Source organism: Erpetoichthys calabaricus, chromosome 17, assembly GCF_900747795.2.
Source record: "Erpetoichthys calabaricus chromosome 17, fErpCal1.3, whole genome shotgun sequence".
Lineage (NCBI taxonomy): Eukaryota > Metazoa > Chordata > Cladistia > Polypteriformes > Polypteridae > Erpetoichthys > Erpetoichthys calabaricus.
Window position 1 is genome coordinate 2652369 of NC_041410.2, and position 17675 is coordinate 2670043.

The 17675-nt window shown below is 43.3% G+C and overlaps 1 protein-coding gene across 7 annotated transcripts in view; it reads right to left on the bottom strand.

Annotated features, from left to right (window-relative positions):
* The window catches only part of LOC114667519 (von Willebrand factor A domain-containing protein 7-like), a 103389-nt gene that overhangs the window by 58154 nt on the left and 27560 nt on the right, over window positions 1-17675 (bottom strand). For 2 of the 7 annotated variants that reach the window (XM_051920509.1, XM_028822834.2), the window contains exons 12-18: window positions 14293-14490; window positions 12545-12717; window positions 10674-10788; window positions 9324-9528; window positions 8044-8125; window positions 3926-4167; window positions 991-1081 (exon numbers count right to left, since the gene is read on the bottom strand). In XM_051920509.1, coding sequence (XP_051776469.1) covers window positions 991-1081; window positions 3926-4167; window positions 8044-8125; window positions 9324-9528; window positions 10674-10788; window positions 12545-12717; window positions 14293-14490 — 1106 coding nt within the window. The remainder of the gene's footprint in view (window positions 1-990; window positions 1082-3925; window positions 4168-8043; window positions 8126-9323; window positions 9529-10673; window positions 10789-12544; window positions 12718-14292; window positions 14491-17675) is intronic. The other 5 variants (XM_051920511.1, XM_051920512.1, XM_051920514.1 and 2 more) reach the window with 5 other exon arrangements.

Genomic DNA, 17675 nt, shown 5'->3' on the forward strand with positions numbered 1-17675 from the left:
ACCAATTTTAAGGATAGAATTTTCTATATGTGCCATCACAGGAGGCTGGGGATCAGACCAGGAGGTGGTCTATATGTCCCCCGAGCCACGAGGGGGCAACCGCCCTGGATGAGGAGGGGACCACAGGGATGGAGCAAGGAGGTTCAAACCCACTGGGGCCCGTGGCCACCGCCAGGGGGCACCTGGGAGATTGACACTTCCGCCACACCTGGGAAGGTGGGAGAAGGACCTTCCAGGAACGCCCGGAGTGCTTCTGAGTGCAAGGGAAGCACTTCCGCCACACCAGGAAGTGTTGCCAGAAGAGCGTCATCAGGCACCTGGAGCACATCCGGTGGAAATAAAAGGGGCGGCCTCACTCCAATCAGCGAGCTAGAGTTGGGAGCAGCGGGAGCAGGATGAAGCTCCCGTGAGGAGAGGAAAGGCGGCCCACGGACACTGAGAGGAAGGCCCATGTTAAGGGTGTTTGGTGCGGGAGCACTGGGTGCTGTGTGGGACTTTTGGTTCAATAAACGTGTGTTTTTGTAAAGTGCTGGTGTTAGTCTGATGGTGTTCGGACCCATGCTTACTAGTGTTATCAAATGTATGAACACGGTTGTTGGGGACGCCATTTCAGTATCGATCAGTGTGGTGGACAGAAGATCAAAGTTATGGAGGACCACTCGTTACTGTAAGATCTGTGCGTCACAATGACCCCAATTCTTTTTACTTCAAGGGCTCACGTGAAGATGACGACGACGAGTTGAGACGCAGACTCAAACAATGAGTTAGTAGGCCTGAACGGGGTTGTCGGTTTAGAAGCACCTCCATCACTGAAGTTCCTGAATGCCTCATGTTGTTACACCTTTTGCTTGACTTCTCATTGGTTACTAAGAAAACAGTTTTTTTTATTTTAAAAAGTAGTAGCTTGACAAAAGTTCGATTCAGTAACAGAATGATATGGGAATGGACCTCACGTTAAGATGACATGTGGCTGAGCAATTCAGATCATACCTGTGAGTCGCGAAAATCGACATCAAGGAGGTTTGCGTTTCCTGTAGCGTCGGTCAGAATGAGAGACACATGAGGATAGCAGCAGTCAGAACTGTGGAAGTGAAGAGAAGAATCGTTAATAATAATATAAAAAAAACAAAAATCAAAGATCGGGAAAAATACGGCAAACAAATGAGCGCTCGATAAAAGAGCGAATCGCAGCTAATAAGCGTCTAGAACAGATTTCACAAGGGGACACATTTCCACCAAATGAATTACCTTTGGGTCAGGCCATACTATAATGTCAGATGTGGACGTGCCCACCCAAGCACTGACTTGATTGTAGCGACACATTAAGTCGATTCAAACTCATCGGATTTACAGGAATCACGACGCGTGTGTTACACTGAATTCATTCCGCTGTTGTGAATTTCCCCTTGGGATTAATAAAGTATCTATCTATCTATCTATCTATCTATCTATCTATCTATCTATCTATCTATCTATCTATCTATCTATCTATCTATCTATCTATCTATCTATCTATCTATCTATCTATCTATCTATCTATCTATCTATCTATCTATCTATCTATCTATCTATCTATCTATCTATCTATCTATCTATCTGTTATCATCAGTCCAAACACACAAGCTCAAGCATTTCACTTCAGAGTTCTTTCTCACGACAATCCACGGTGGTTGTAACCAAACACGTAACTTCCACTAATTATCCAGTGTGATATATGGCCGGCAGCTTATCCTGGCCAATACCCCCAAGCCACCAGATGGAGCCCTCCCGGCAACATGGAGGTGCCCCGAATTCCAGCAGGACATCATGGGCCTTGGAGTCTTTCATCACAGCCCTGCTGGATAACATGGGGGCCACCAGGGGACGCTGCAGGGAGGCCCAGGGACTTGTAATTTCCTTATAGCCCAGTCGAGGGGACGGAAAGAATGACGTACTTCCGGGCTGAAGAAAAGAAGAAGTTTTCACCTGACCCAGAAGTGTTATAAAGTCGCATGGACTGAGGGACAGAAACACTTCTGGGTGAAAGACTTTAAAAGGACTGTGGGAGATCCCAGCAGTGAGCCGAGTTGGGAGGAAGGGTGACTGAGCTGCTGGGAGTGGAGGATTATTGTGTATTGTGATTGATTATTGATTGTTTATTGAGTGCTTTATGCACTTATTATAATAATAAATTTAATTATTTGGACTTTTATCTGGTGTCTGACAAGTAGTCTGAGGGTTCAAGGGGTCGACAGGTGCCCCCTATCTGTCACACCAGAAAGTAACAATTGAAATACTCATTACAGGCTGGCAAGAAACACATGCGTTGTCGATCTTGTGAGCATACAGCGTGGAATCGGAAATATGGATAATGCGACACAAGTAAACTGAAATGTTTTTATTGATGCTTTGATGTTGTTTGCTGCTATTCAGCTTTGGCCATCCAATGAAGTGAGTTCTGTCATAAACTTTGTCTCTCTATTATAATAAAACAAATCTTGGGAGACGAGACTTTTTACGTGATCTTTCTCAGAGAGACACTTTCACATCCCTATGAGACAAGACTTTGTGCCAAGAGATTTTAACCACAGAAATAAAAGACAAAGAGTAGATGACAAAGTAAAACGTCGTAAAGAATTCAAAAACGTTGGTGCGATACACATGCAGAGCCGGCTCGAGATAACGGAAGTACGACAATTTGAAAGTCTCAAACAATGATAGTAAAGATCGCATTAGTGCAAACAAATGGAAATTATTACACGGTGAAATAACGGAACAGCGTAAAGAGATCGAATATATTGATAGGATTTAAACTTTAAGTCAGAGACTTGTAGATCGTCTAATTTGTGTTTCCTCTCAGTGAAGAGACATATCCACGAGAATTAAAAGATTCGTTGTTTGGTGAAAGTGAAATCCCATGAGAGAAAATTTCAAGCCCCACGACACAAGACTTGATGGAAAGAGATTTGGAAAAGTCCTGCCAACCTCTAAAACATTTACAACCACGCACACGGCTCAATCATCTCTCATTCGTGTGAATGCTATCGTCAGACACAGTTCGTGTAGAGAGAAAGAAACGATATTCAGTCACGGGCAGTTGTACGTTGTGTTGTCACGATGTAATTCCAATCATGGAATCAAAATTCAATGTGATATTGACGAAAAGGTAAAAGTGAAAAGAGATTGAATATATGGACAGAGGTGATATGGCAGAAGTATGTAGGTATACTGCGGTGGGTTGGCACACTGCCCGGAATTGGTTCCTGCCTTGTGCCCTGTGTTGGCTGGGATTGGCTCCAGCAGACCTCCGTGACCCTGTGTTCGGATTCAGCGGGTTGGAAAATGGATGGATGGATGGATGTAGGTATAGTATATACAGTATATAATATATATTGTCACACACGTGCGAATAGGAGGCAGCTGAAGGGCTTAAAGACTAATGGTAACACATCTGCCCAGTGGGCGGCGGGGGGCACTAACTCTCTTTTCTAAGTCGCCTGCACACCTTTCCCAGGAAATCCCTCCAGGAACCGCTGCCTCACTTCCAGCCCCGGCCCTGTGGATGACATCACTTCCGGCCCCCAGGATGACATCACTTCCTCCGGACTTCCTATTAAAGCCTCACTCCCTTCCTCTGGAATTCAGTTCTGTTTTGGACTCAGTCTTGTAAACTACTTTTGCTTACATTTGTCTAACTTTGCAGCCAGGAACAGATTATACGGGTGGCTGCCCCAAACCTTTCCCATGTTTGACGTCTCGTGCTTTCACGATATACACACAGAACTGTAACTGAAAACTCGGATCATATGGATGGCTGCTGTAGTGGTGATGCTGTGCCGAGATGTTGGGTTTCTGACACAGACAGAGTCAGCTGACGTCCCCGTGGTCAGAAGTGGGCTCTGACAAATTTCCGCGGCGCTTGATCCCAATTACTCTATGGCTGTACCTGTACTGGCAGCTGGCCCAGGAGACTCCCGATATGATGGTGTCATTGCAGTTCAGGGAGTACACAGGTGGGATTTCAGCAGCAGGAAGGCCGAGTTCCACAAAGACGCCACTTATGTTGTCCCAAGCCTGGAACTCAAGGTCCCAGTTGTGGCTTTTGCACACTTGAACAGACTTCTTTTTTCCTTTGCAGATGTCACCCAGTTGTGTAATGTTATATTGAGGGGGGTCCTGATCTGGAATCTGGGAATGACAAAGATGACAAGAGGGACATCAGTTTACAGAACAGCCACTTGTTATTATCCACCCACCCATTTCCTGCCACTTCTCCATGTCTGGTTCACAGGGTCTTTGACTTTTAGTCTCGTGATTTGATTTTGTTAGCTGTGCAGCCTTCTTTTACGGTTTCAGCTTCTCTTTTGATTTTTGACTGAGCCTTTCCTCCAAGTTACTTTTCCGATATCTCGCTGGTGTTCCCAGGACAATAAAACGGCTGGTGATTCAGCACTGGGGTCATCCTCAGCTCCTCATACAAGTGTTGGTGGCCCCTTTCTCCCTTTCAATTTCACCCCAAGACTCCACTTGTGCCCCTCGACCAACCTACTCGTGGGTACTCAAGTTGAACAACAGGGTGGGGGCGGTGCCCCCTTTGGTCATTTCAACTCACAAATATGTGATCATTTCGTCACCTTGCACATTTTAAACAAGCTGGGGGAGAAGGCCTTGATGGTCGGTCTGCACCAATGAACAGATTTTTTTTTTTCCAAAAATCTAATTTTTAAGTGTATTTTTTATAAAAATAATCCTAAGCACATTTTTGATTTCTTTTTGTGTAAAAAAAAAAAAAAAAAAAAAAACAATTCTAGCATCAAGCATCATGTGATCTGGCATCATCTCAAAACACACGGAATCCTGCCGTTAGTCTGATTCACTAACACCTGTGTCACCGGGGTAGCTTTTGGAAGAAAGAAAAGAAAAAAATGAAGAATGTTAATTGTCAATAAAGTTAAGTGTGGTTGATGAGTAGCTAACCTAAACAGTAAAGGGGCATAAAGCCTAAGCTAAATAGTCGACGGCGCTCCCTCATTGGTCCAGCCACAGGCCGTGTCAGGTAGATACAGGGATGGGATTGGAGGGGACTGGAGCAGCGAGGTATGACACGTGGAGAGAGTCGAGTATGAGAGAAGTGACAAGTACGACTTTAGCAAAACGCTGAAGCAAGGCAGACATGAAGAGAAAAAGAAGTAAAAACGCTAAACCAGGGGTCTTAAACTCCAGTCCTGAAGGGCCGCAGTAGCTGCAAGTTTTCATTCTCACCCTTTCTTAATTGGTGACCAGTTTTTGCTGCTAATTAACTCCTTTTCCTTTCATTTTAATGGACTGAGTTGCTTCACTTCTTTCCTTAAACAGAAATGAAATGTGAAGTGAGTGAGCCAACAGAGGACCACCTAAGTCAGGGCCTCAAACTCCAACCAGCTTCACTCCAACCAACTCCTTCTTTAATTCTGTGGCTTGTTGCTGCTCTCATTGTGCAATAGCAGACATTTCCGAAATCGAAGAGCTCCGTGAAAATGTTTTGGAGACCTGAGCAGATTGACATTCCTGAGACCTTTCAGATTTTCATTATTCTCAGATTTTATATGATGGACACAGTTTGGTGGTCACGTTTCAGCTCATTTAGTATCTCGTTATTGTTTGGTTTCTAAAACCTGAGCAGACCACCACTCCTGAGACCTTCGTCTTTCTTTATTTTCAGATATTCTATGATGGACACCAGTTGTTTTGGCGCATTTAGTATCTCATTATTGTTTGGCTGCTAATTAAGGAAAAAGAAACAATTAAGGGGTCTGAGTCTTCAAGAACAAGTCAACTAAAATGAATTCAAAAGAAGTTAATTAGCAGGAAAAACAGATCACTAATTAAGAAAAGGGTGAGAATGAAAATATGTTCAGTGAGCCTCTACAGCAGGGACCTCAAACTCCAGTCCTCCAGTGGCTGCAGGTTTTCATTCTCACCCTTTTCTTACTTGGTAACCAGCTTTAGCTGCTAATTAACCTCTTTTGAATTCATTTTAATGGACTTATTTTTTTTAAGATTTGTTCCTCTGAATTGATTCAATTCTTTCCTTAAATGGCACCCAAACAGAAATGAAATGTGAAGTGAGTGAGCCAACAGAAGACCACCTAAGTCAGGGCCTCAAACTCCAACCAGTTTCATTCTAACCGGCTGCTTAATCAGGTGCCGAGTATTGTCATTAATTAATCTCGTTCTTTAATTCCGTGGCTTGCTGCTGCTCTCATTGTGCCATAGCAGACATGTCCGACATTGTGGATTTTCTCTTTTCTAAGATCACTGGGGACCTGAGCAGATCAACACTCCTGACACCTTCATCTTTCTTTATTTTCAGATATTGTGTGATGGACACCAGTTGTTTTGGCTCATTTTGTATCTCATTATTGTTTGGCTGCTAATTAAGGAATAAAGAAACAATTAAGGGGTCTGAGTCTTCAAGAACTAGTCAAGTAATGAATTCAAAAGAAATTAATTAGCAGCAAAAACAGATCACTAATTAAGAAAAGGGTGAGAGCGATGATATGTTCAGTGAGCCTCTACAGCAGGGACCTCCAACTCTGGTCCTGGAGGGCCACAGTGGCTGCAGGTTTTCATTCTCACCCTTTTCTTAATTGGTGACCCGTTTTTGTTGCTAATTAACTTTCTTTTGAATTCATTGAATTGACTTGTTTTATAAGATTTGTTCCCCTGAATTGCTTCATTTATTTCCTTAATTGACACCCAAATAGAAATGAAACGTGAAGTGAGGGAGCCAACAGAAGACCAACTGAGTGTGGGCCTCAAACTCCAACCAATTTCACTCCAACCAGCTGTTTAATCAGGCACCGAGTCTTGTCGTTAATTAAACTCATTCTTTAATTCCATGGCTTGTGGCTGCCCTCGTTGTGTAATTTCAGACATGTCCGAGGTTGCTAATTCTCTCTTTTCAAAGAGCACTCTTCAAATGTGTTGGTGATCTGAGCAGATTGACGTTCCTCAGACCTTCATCTTTTATTATTCTCAGATATTATATGACGGTCACAGTTTGCTGCTCATGTTTTAACTCATCTTATTGGCTGCTAATTAAGAAAAAAAGAAACAATTAAGGGGTCTGAGTCTTCAAGAGCAGGTCAACTAAAATGAATTCAAAATAAGTTTATTGGCAGCAAAAACAGGTCACTAAGTAAGTTCAGGGTCAGAATGAAAACCTGCAGCCACTGCGGCCCTCCAGGATTGGAGTTTGAGACCCCTGCGCTAAACCAATTGGAAAGAAAGAAGTGGCAGTATAACGCTAACGAGAACGTTATATTGAAACGGCAAGAAGAAAAAAAATAAGTGAAAATGAAACGTACAGCAAAATTCTGGGGTGCATGAAAGACGGAGAGCAACGGAAGTGGGGACGAAAATACGCGCAAAACTCAGTAGAAAGGCACCATCAGAGAGAAGGTGTCCAGGTAGGGTGAAAGCGAGAGGATCAGCCGACTGAGCGTGTGCAGGACGGAGTGCGCAGGGACCAGAAGGAGGACGTGAGGGCAACTCTAACAAACTGCTGGTGAGTTTTTGGTTGAGACGAGAGGCCAAACGGAGGCACACGAGGAGGCAGAGGAGCACATCAAGCAAAGGTCTGTTTATTGTTTTGTTATTTGGCTTGAGGTGACACTCGAGTGAAGGGGCCGGTGTCTGGTTTTGTTGATGTGGCCGCAACACACTCAAGCTACGTTTGGGGTCCCCAACGGAGTGGTATTGTTACTAACGGTGGCATTGGGAGGACGATATTTGGTTCTGCAAATAACTTTTCATTCTTGAGTTTTTCTTTCATACTGTACATAGTTGTCTTCTGAAATGTTTGGTTGTCCGTTGTTGATATTAAACCTTCAAGTAAAGTTTTCTTTGCCTCAAACTAGGAGTAAGTCGTGATTTATTATGTGCTAAATGGTTGGAGATGACCAACATTGATGGGTGGAGACACCATAGTAAAGAGTGCAGAGCCTGGCACCCTGTGACCGAGGGGGTCACACCTGTGCCATATTTTTAGTTGAGTTAATTTCAAAGCAAGCAAAGACTCACCTCCTTGACTTCTGGCACCACAGTTATGACGCTCTTCAGGTAGTTGGTTGATGTGCCACCTTTAGCTGTAAATGTCACAAGGCTGGAAAAAATAATGGGGAATGACAAGGGATGTAATTAGAAAAACTGTGACAAGAGCGGGCCGTTCAGGCCAACAAAGCTCACCCATCCTATCTTCCTAATTTCTAGAACTATCCGATATCTAGCAGTCGGCGCAGAGGTGGAGTGAATAAAACCAGGAGGGATGGGATAACAAACCTTCTTTTCTATTCCGTATGCCCTTCCAGAGCCCATTTACAATTAAATCCCATATCTAATTAAAACATATGAGAGGGTCGGAGGGATTTACACAGCGTGATGAGCCACCTCACCATCTTATATTACGTGCTGTCATATAAAGATACCAGCACATATAATGTGTCAGTGCCAAGATGGATGAACAGGTATTCCAAACAGGTTGGTTGATGGTATTGACAGGTGGAGATTGCATATCTAGAAAAATATTTCTCCCTCAGTATAAAAGATGGCAGTGCTCCATTGGCATGGACCAAGTTTGGACACCTGCAGGGATCCATGGGATTTATAGGAGGGACAACCCAGTTGTCAGGATCCTTGGGTGCCATCAGAGGGCACTGTGAGAGAAGAGCTCCCTGTTTCAACGGGGCTTCTGCGTGACGAGGAAGTGCTTCCATCGGGCTATGCACTGGCACCACAAGTGCTCATGGGTCCATCATAAAAGAAAGCCGACCAGACCCCTCCAGAGAAGGCAACACTCACCTGGAGGACTAGAAGGAGGGCAAGGAACATGTGTATAATCGGTGGATCTTCTTCATTTGAATAAGTAATGTTTTATAAACCCAGGACTGTGTTGGGTGTGTTGGTATCTGGGGTTTGGGGCTCAGTGGCACCCTCTACTGGCTACAAATGATGCGCATGTTTAAGTTAAATGCATTTTAATTGATGGCCATGCTAATCTTATCTACCTGTGGTCACTTCAACTCATGGAAAATCAATCATTTTATTGAGCAGTGGTGGGATTGGCGGAAAGTCCCCCTTGCCATCACAGGCCCCTGGGCGCACATCCAGAAGGCCCTGATGGCAAAATACACTCAGCTTTTAAGAGTACAATGTCGAGTCTCATTTCAGAATAGAAATGGCTTCTTTAACTTGTCTGCCCAGACTGAGCAATGATGACACTGGATGTAGTGACAAGTGCAGTAAAGATGGTATAATCCTGGCCAACAGGACTGCAGATGTAGTGACCTGACCTTCTACCTCACCTTGACAACTGCTGACTGAGGGGTTTTGGGGCTTCAAAGGTCGCCGTCAGTGTCACGTTCTGTCCTTGAGCAATAAGGATGCTTTGTGGATTAAAAGACCGCATCAAAGAGAGCTCATCTTTGACGTTAAACGTGAAGGTCTGGTCTGGTCCTACATTTGAGGCGATCACTAAGACGTTCAGTGAAGTTCCCTCAGTCAAGGTACCTAAAGAAGAAGAAACATTCAATATGTGACAAGAGAAGACAGCAGCAAGAAGAATGAGGATGATCATAAGATTGAGGTTATTGAAAACAAAACCAAAGGACAAGTCCAGGAGATTGAGAAAAATCAAGGAGCAAAAATCAAAGTATCTAATAGCAGTAGATGAAAAATAACAAATATTTAAAATAACGAATCACGCTCGCCTGTGCTATGGATCTATATGGAGAGACCCTTAAGGATCTCAAGAGGCACATGACGCCGACGTCACTGATGTATTAAGTTCTCCATCGCCATCTACCAACCATGAAGGACAAAGCATCTGTCACAAATCACTCCTGACACTCTTCACCACCCACTCCACCCTGCCTGCACTCTCTTCTTCACCTCTCTTCCACAATCCCCATTACTCTGCACTGTTGATCCCAAGTATTTAAACTCATCCACCTTCACCAACACCACTCCCCTCATCCTGACCATTCCACTGACTTCCTTCTAATTCACTCACATGTATTCTGTCTTGGTGGTCCTACTGACCTTCATTCCTCTCCTCTCATATCTCCACCTCTCCAGGGTCTCCTCTACCTGCAGATCACAATGTCATCAGCAAACATCACAGTCCATGAGGACTCCTGTCTAATCTCATTTGTCAGCCTGTCCATCACCATCGCAAATAAGAAAGGGCTCAGAGCCGATCCCTGATGTAATCCCACCTCCGTCACTCCTACCGCAGACCTCACCATGGTCACACTTCCCTCGTACTTATCCTGTACAACTCTTATGTACTTCTCTGCCACTCCCGACTTCCTCATACAACACCACAGCTCCTCTTGATGCACCCTGACATGCCAGAGAGAAACAGAAGAGCAAAGTGCAGACGCCTGTAACATTATAGGAAGAAGAAGGAGAGGAAGAATGACAACTCTGGCATTCGCTGCATGTGGCCTTCTGGTATTCGCAAACTACTGGGGTTGAAACTTTGATCTTTGGGGGACCAAACGTCCACATTTCCTATTAATTTATTAAATCAGGAAAAGTAAATCAAGACAAATAACAATGAGTTAACAAATGTCTTGAAATTCCTCCAAATTGGAAGCTCTGCTCATTGGTTTTGAGGTAAATTTGGAAGTTCATCAGAAAGGAATACTTACTCTTCTGTCCTTCTGATAATTTCAGTGAAATGCTCTCAGTACGAATAAGATGTGGCTTACATCTATGAAACTCGCTTCCACTTTCTGTTTTGCCAGCAATTCCCAGCGTGAAACTCTAAAAATGAAAGACACAATGTGTGTGATTTAGTGACAATTTTAAAATGGCTGTAAGAATATCCATCCATGAACTTCTCAGCTTGTTTATGCCTGCTCCGGAGGAGATAGTCACATACGACTGCACTTGTACACATAATATGGCAGAAAGGTGACAAATAGTCAGGGAGCTGAAAAAATCATAAATGAACTTTCACTTATTACTGAGTACAAGTGAGTGTGTGTGTGTGTGTGTGTTTATATCAGACGCTTAATGTGATGACATTGCATGAAAAACGATCAAAGACTTTGATTTACAAAAGCAGTGAGCATTGCAGAAAATGACTAAAGTTAAGAAACAACCTCAAGTGCTCAATTCAATTTTTTCCACTTATAAACACTGAATGCTATAAGCTATTTTGGAAAAGTCGTGTAATATGCTAATAAAAAAAGACGATGAATAATAAAAACAAAATGACCTCCCCGTTCAGACCCCTATGACACAGTGGATTCAGAAGGACCCTTCACTTTTTCACATGTTGTTTTGTGGCCGCTTTGTACTAAAATCACTTCAATTCATTTTCTCCTTCATCAAACATCACTCCATACCCCCGAATAACAACACAAAATGGGAGTTTAGACATTTATGCAAATTTATTAAATATGAAAAAGTGATGACACAAGTATGCAAGACCCCTTGTTTATGCACAAGTGCGTTCTGTTTCTATTGATCATCATTGAGGCGTTTCTACTCCTTGTTTGGAGTCCACCGGTGGTTAATTCAAATGATTGGACCGATTAGGAAAGACCTACACAGCTGTCTGTAGAAAGTTCAACAGGCGAGCACAAACCAGGAGTTCTAAAGAGCTTTGAGTTTAGAGACGGCATTGTGTGGAGGAAGGCTACAAAAACACTTCCACTGCTTTGAAGGGTCCCTGAGGGCACAGTGCCCACCATAATTCTCAAATGGAAGAAGTCTGGAAGAGCCATGACTCACTCTAGATATGGCCACCTGGTCAAACTGAGCAATCGGAGCAGAAACGCCGTGGCAAGAGAGGTGACTGCGAGCTCCCAAAAAACCTGAGTGGAGATGGGACAAACATCCAGTAGGACACCCATCATTGTAACTCTCCATTATTTTTACTTTCTTGTATACGAAGTATAAGGAACGTATTGAAATCATCCGAAGATTCAATGTCGAGATTTTGATGAATTTCGATGTTTTAGACCTCCCTGACTTTCTCGTATACGAAGTATAAGGAACGTATTGTAATCATCCGAAGATTCATTGTCGAGATTTTGATGAATTTCGATGTTTTAGACCTCCCTGAGTCCGCAAATACCATTTTTGGAATGATGTCTGAGTGTGTGTGTGTAAAAACGATGACTTCGCTTTCACTTTGGTCAACCAAATTTTGCATACAAGTATTAGGTACAAAACATGGATTTCTATCATCTTTTGGGCTGTTACCTTTAATTCATTCATCTGCAGAGTCCGATTTATTCAACTTTACTTTTATAACTTTTATTTGTTCAATATATTCATTTAATGTGATTTGTTGTTGATGGTTCTTTAATGTAGATAAAGTAAAAATAGAATCCTTGTCTTGCGGTTTACTCTTCAAATATCCATCCCCATATCTGAGTATACGAGAAGGTCGAGGGGAGACCACTCCTAATTTTTTCTGAAGGACATCACTAAGACTTAACAGAGTATCTCATTTCATTTTAAACAGACGAAAGGCCAAGCCAAGGGCAGCACCAGGACTGGCACTCACCGTTAGATTAAACCTCACAGGCACTGAAACTCGCAGTTGTCCACGGCTGTCCGTACTTTTGTTAACGTCATACGCCTTATTTATCTTTCCTGTTTCATCAAATATTATAACCCGTGTCAAGGTCAGTTTACCGCTGTCTCCTTCCACTGCCACTGACAGAATGTACTCAGCACCTGGAAATAAGAACATGAGAAGTTGAGGAAGGTCAGAGTAGAACATTCCTAACACGCTCATATCTGCTTAACTCAGATTCTTAAAAGTAGGAGCCGACTCTAGATGGGGTGCTGGCCCATCACACAACCCACTTAAACTCTTAGAACCCTAAAGAGCTAATTCAGAAATGCCCCTCGGCTGAGTTCCACTGCCAGATGTGGATGAGACCCCCCCTGAAACGCTGAAGTGAATTAAGTAGGGTGGAGGGTGTTATACGAGGCTATTTCTACACTGTAAAGTCTGCATTATTACACTTTCGCATTGTTCCACCTCACCTCATCTCATTTTCATACTCCACTTTTCCTGGTGAGGGTCGCCGAGTCAGCAGGCCAAGCTGGTCAGCTCAGATATCCCTGTCTCCAGGTACACATTCCAGCTCTTCCTGGGGCATTCTCAGGCATTCCCAAGCCAGCCAAGCAAAGTAATTCTTCCAGCATGTCCCGTGTCTGCCATAGTCTATCTGACCAGTAAGATATGCCCAGAGCAGCTCCGGGGGGCTGGGGAAGAGCCTTTTGGGGAACATCCTTAGAACATGCCCAAAACACCTCAATTTGCTCCTCTTCACCTGGAACTGCTGACTTTCTTCCCCTATCACAGGTTTTTCAGCCCAGTAGCCCTGTAAAGTAACCTCATTCCTGCCTCTTGTACTCACAATCTCATTCTTTCGGTCAGAACCCACAGCTCATGACCATAGGTGATGACATGTAGATCCACCAGTAAATAGAGAGCATTGTCTTTAGACTCGGCTTCACCTTTACCACCATAGACTGGTGCAGTGCCCGCAGAACAGCTGGCACCACTCCAATCCACTTCTTCGATCTCACATTCCAGTTTTTCATCACTCGTGAACAAAGATCTCGAGATACTTGAAATCCTCCACTAATTGCTCCCAGCTCGTCTGGAGAGAGAGAACCATGACCTCCGATTTGGAGGTGCTGATCCTCATCTGGGCATCACATTGTTTGAGTGTGTACTGAAGGTCACGGTCACCTGAAGGGAAGGGGGCAAAATCATCTGCTTGAAGCAACAATGCTACCCCCCTGGCCTCCACAACTGGACATCCTTGGCTACACCTTGATATCTTGTCCATGAAAATCACAAAGAGGAGTGGAGACGAGACAAGGCCTCGATGGACCTCGATACCCATGGTATCAAGAATTCAGATACTTTGCTCTCCATTGGCTATTGTGAACAGTTGAACCATTTCAAGACTGTTAATTGTGCACTTTGCAGTGTTTACACAGCGTTTCACTGGAGTTGAGTTTTCGCACTTAGTCTTTCAATTTGAGTAAACAACACTCCTAGAGAAAGGCCAGATACTCCATCCACCATTTTCCTTTGCTTACCTCTCCAAGTAAGTGATTTAATTTTCAAAGAAAACCTTTCAATACAATTGAATTTATCACATCTTTACCATTTCATGAAGAGGGTGACCAGCTGGTGGTCTTCTGGTTGCCCACTTTCCAATGTTCTCTAGAGACAAATGATGAGCAAATCAATGAATGGAGTAATGATTTCTCTTTCCCACGTCTTACCTTTTTCAGGTCGCCCTTGTATGGGAAGCACGTATCCGTTTTTCTCCTCCATTATTTTATACGAGAAATCCAGCAGGCTTTTCCCAGCAATCTCAAACGTGTACGTGTCCAAGCTGCTCATCTCCACTGCCCACTGGCCCGGTTGTGTCACCTGCACTTTTACCACCTGGTAGTTGGTGGTGTTGACTAAGGATGAAACTGTAGAGAAGGATGGAAAGAGGGGGACATCAAGAAATGTGAACATTGATGAGCAGTCGTTCAGGGTGTCCGCGCTTGCCCAGTCACGTGTTGTCACAACCTCATTTATTCAGTTTGCAGTTCACCGGAGGCCAAAGCCTGCACTGGGGTAGGCAGCCGTGAAGATTCAGGAATTTCAGTGCGTCACGGTGGTCTGCGGTATTAAGTAAGCTTCACACTCATATAATGCAGTCTGCTCATACAGTATAGACGTCGTGTGAAAAAGTAAGTGCACCCCATGATATTTTTTTTTTCTTTTTTAACCTACGTGGTGTCACATGTGCGCATGGGAGGCAGCTAAAGGGCTCGAAAGAAGGTAATTCCCGGTTGGACCAGGGGGGTGGCAGAGGGCACTGACCCTTTCTCTTTTTTCCCCCTGCAGACCAAATGCAGGAACTTCAGTGTGGGCCCTCGAACGTCACTTCTGGTTCCACCCCTGAAGACGTCACTTCTGTCCTCCATCTTTAAAACCCACCACGGGTGTACCAAACCACAGTTCTGTTGTGGACTCTTGTCTGTAAAGACCATTTTCTCTGCAACCTTTTCGATTTAGCAGCCATTTCTGAAGTATACGGGAGGCGGCCCCAAAACTCTTTTTTGTGCCAAGGCTCAATTATTTATTTATCACAGTGGATATATTAAGATTTGATCTTCAGTTAGGCAATAGCTGAAGATAAAGGTGATAGAATAGAGCAAACATCAGAACACATTTACACTTTGTGCTCCATTGTGTAATTTTATTAAACATTAGCCGCGTAAGCCCGTACTGTAAAAAGCCCGGGGTCCTAGAAACTATTGAAATCATCAGGAAAGAAAATTGAAATGTAGAGATGTCAGGTAATTGAAAGGAACGACTCTCAGCATCTCTCTCCTAGGAGGATTCATTTTTGCCGATGTACTCACCTCACTACTGTATTAGCCGCTAAGCGAGTGACTCTTTTTTCAGAAGTTTTGTTTTGTCGACATGCTTGCCTCGCTTGGGAGATGAGACTTTTTAAACCTGCGACGAGATGTGATCTTTCTCAGAGAGACACTTTCACGTCCTGCGAGACGAGACTTTGTGCCAAGAGATTTAACCAGGCCCGGGCCCGGAAATAAAAGACAAAGAGTAGATGACAAAATAGAACATTGTTGTAAGAGCCATTTTCCTTGTTCTATAAGATTCATGAATATTTCTTAGATGACAATGCATAAATAATGGGAGGTTCCTATAACCCGCGTAAATAAAATCGTATTGGTATATTCTTACCATTTCTAACAGCTTGGAGTAAACATTATTCTTCAGTTAGTTAGTGACAGCCTTGCCTTGTATAAGGTGTAGAGGCATACGGTTTTTAACCGTGACCGCACGTCAACGTGCCTGGGCACTTGCCTATGTGCCAACCGGCTTACGAGCCTTTTGAGTGTGTGAAGTAAATATGCACTTAACAGCACTTAATTTATGTGTTGTGCCGTACGTAAAGCGTACAGAAGAAGAAGCTAAGAACCTTTAAGTAGAGAAGAAGAAACGTGACCGCACGTAACAGTGCTCGATGGCCTACGGGCTCTTTGAATGTGAGAAATAACAAGTAAAGAAAACTTGTTTACTTAAGTACCGCACCGTACGCTAAGGCGTACAGAAGAAGAAATTAAGAACCTCTAAGTATAGAAATAACTAAAGCCTTTCAAGAAAAGCTAAGTTTAAAGAAGATACATTTTTCTACGTGTTCTACGTGTGTAACTATTTTTTCTTTTATTCTTGTGTGGATTATTTGCTTTAACTTTCACTAAATACCTTTAAAACGAACTCTTGGACTCTGAGAATTCTTTTGACACGCGTCTTACCCATGCCTGATGACACCTTATATTTCTGCGGCTACAATCGTAAAGAATTCAAAAGCGATACACGTGCAGAGCAGGTTATTGATAAAGGAAGTACGAAAATTCAAAAGTCTCAAAAAAAATGATAGTAAAGATCGCATTAGCGCAAACAAACGAAATTATTACTCAGTGAATAACAGAACAGCGAAAAGTGATCGAATATTTTGATTGGATTTAAACTTTAAGTCAGAGACTTGTAGATCATCTAATTCGTGTTGCCATCAGGTGTTTCTTTCCCAATGAAGAGGCGCATCCACGAGAATTAAAAGTTTTGTTGTTTGATGAAAGTGAAATCCACATACGCTACAGGCAAAATATCCAAATCTACGATAATCTGTTTGCATTCCCATCATTCAATGCTCAAAACGTAGATTTACACCATTTAGGACCATACGCTATGAGAATCTGTTTCCATCAGGGAAAAGTAGTGTTTCTTCCCAATGAAGAGGCGTATCCGTGAGAATTAAAAGATTTGTTGTTTGGTGAAAGTGAAATCCCACGAGAGAAAATTTCAAGCCCCGCAAGACAAGACTTGATGCAAAGAAATTTGGAAAAGTCCTGCTCACATCTAAAACATTTGCAACCACACACACGGCTCAATCGTTTGTCATTTGTGTGAATGCTATCATCAGACACAGTTCATGTAGAGAGAAAGAAACGATATTCACTCTCGGGCAGTAGGACGTTGCATTGTCACGATTCCAAACACGGAATCAAAATTCAATGCAATATCGGTGAAAAGGTAAAAGCGAAAAGAGATCGAATATATGGACAGAGGTGATATGACAGACGTATGGAGATATTGTTTGGCTTTAAACGTTAAGTCGGAGACGTGTAGATCGTCTAATTCGTGTTGCCATCAGGTGTTTCTTCCCAATGAAGAGGTGTATCTGCGAGAATTAAAAGTTTTGTTGTTTGGTGAAAGTGAAATCCACATATGCTACAGGCAAAATATCCAAATCTACAATAATCTGTTTGCGTTCCCATCTTTCAATGCTCAAAACGTAGATTTACACGATTTAGGACCATACGCTATGCGAATCTGTGGTCTCGCAACAATTAAAGCTACAACAAGTTTAATTTCAAAGAAACCACAATTTGGTCAGGTGTGTATTTATGATGATGGAGAGGTGATGGCCACGGGGCAGACCCAGGACACGCTGGACAGATTATATCTCCCGGCTGGCCCTGGAACGCCTCGGTGTCCTCCCAGAGGAGCTGGAAGAGGTGGCCAGGGAGAGGGAGGTCTGGGCTTCCCTGCTTAGGCTGCTGCCACCGCGACCCGA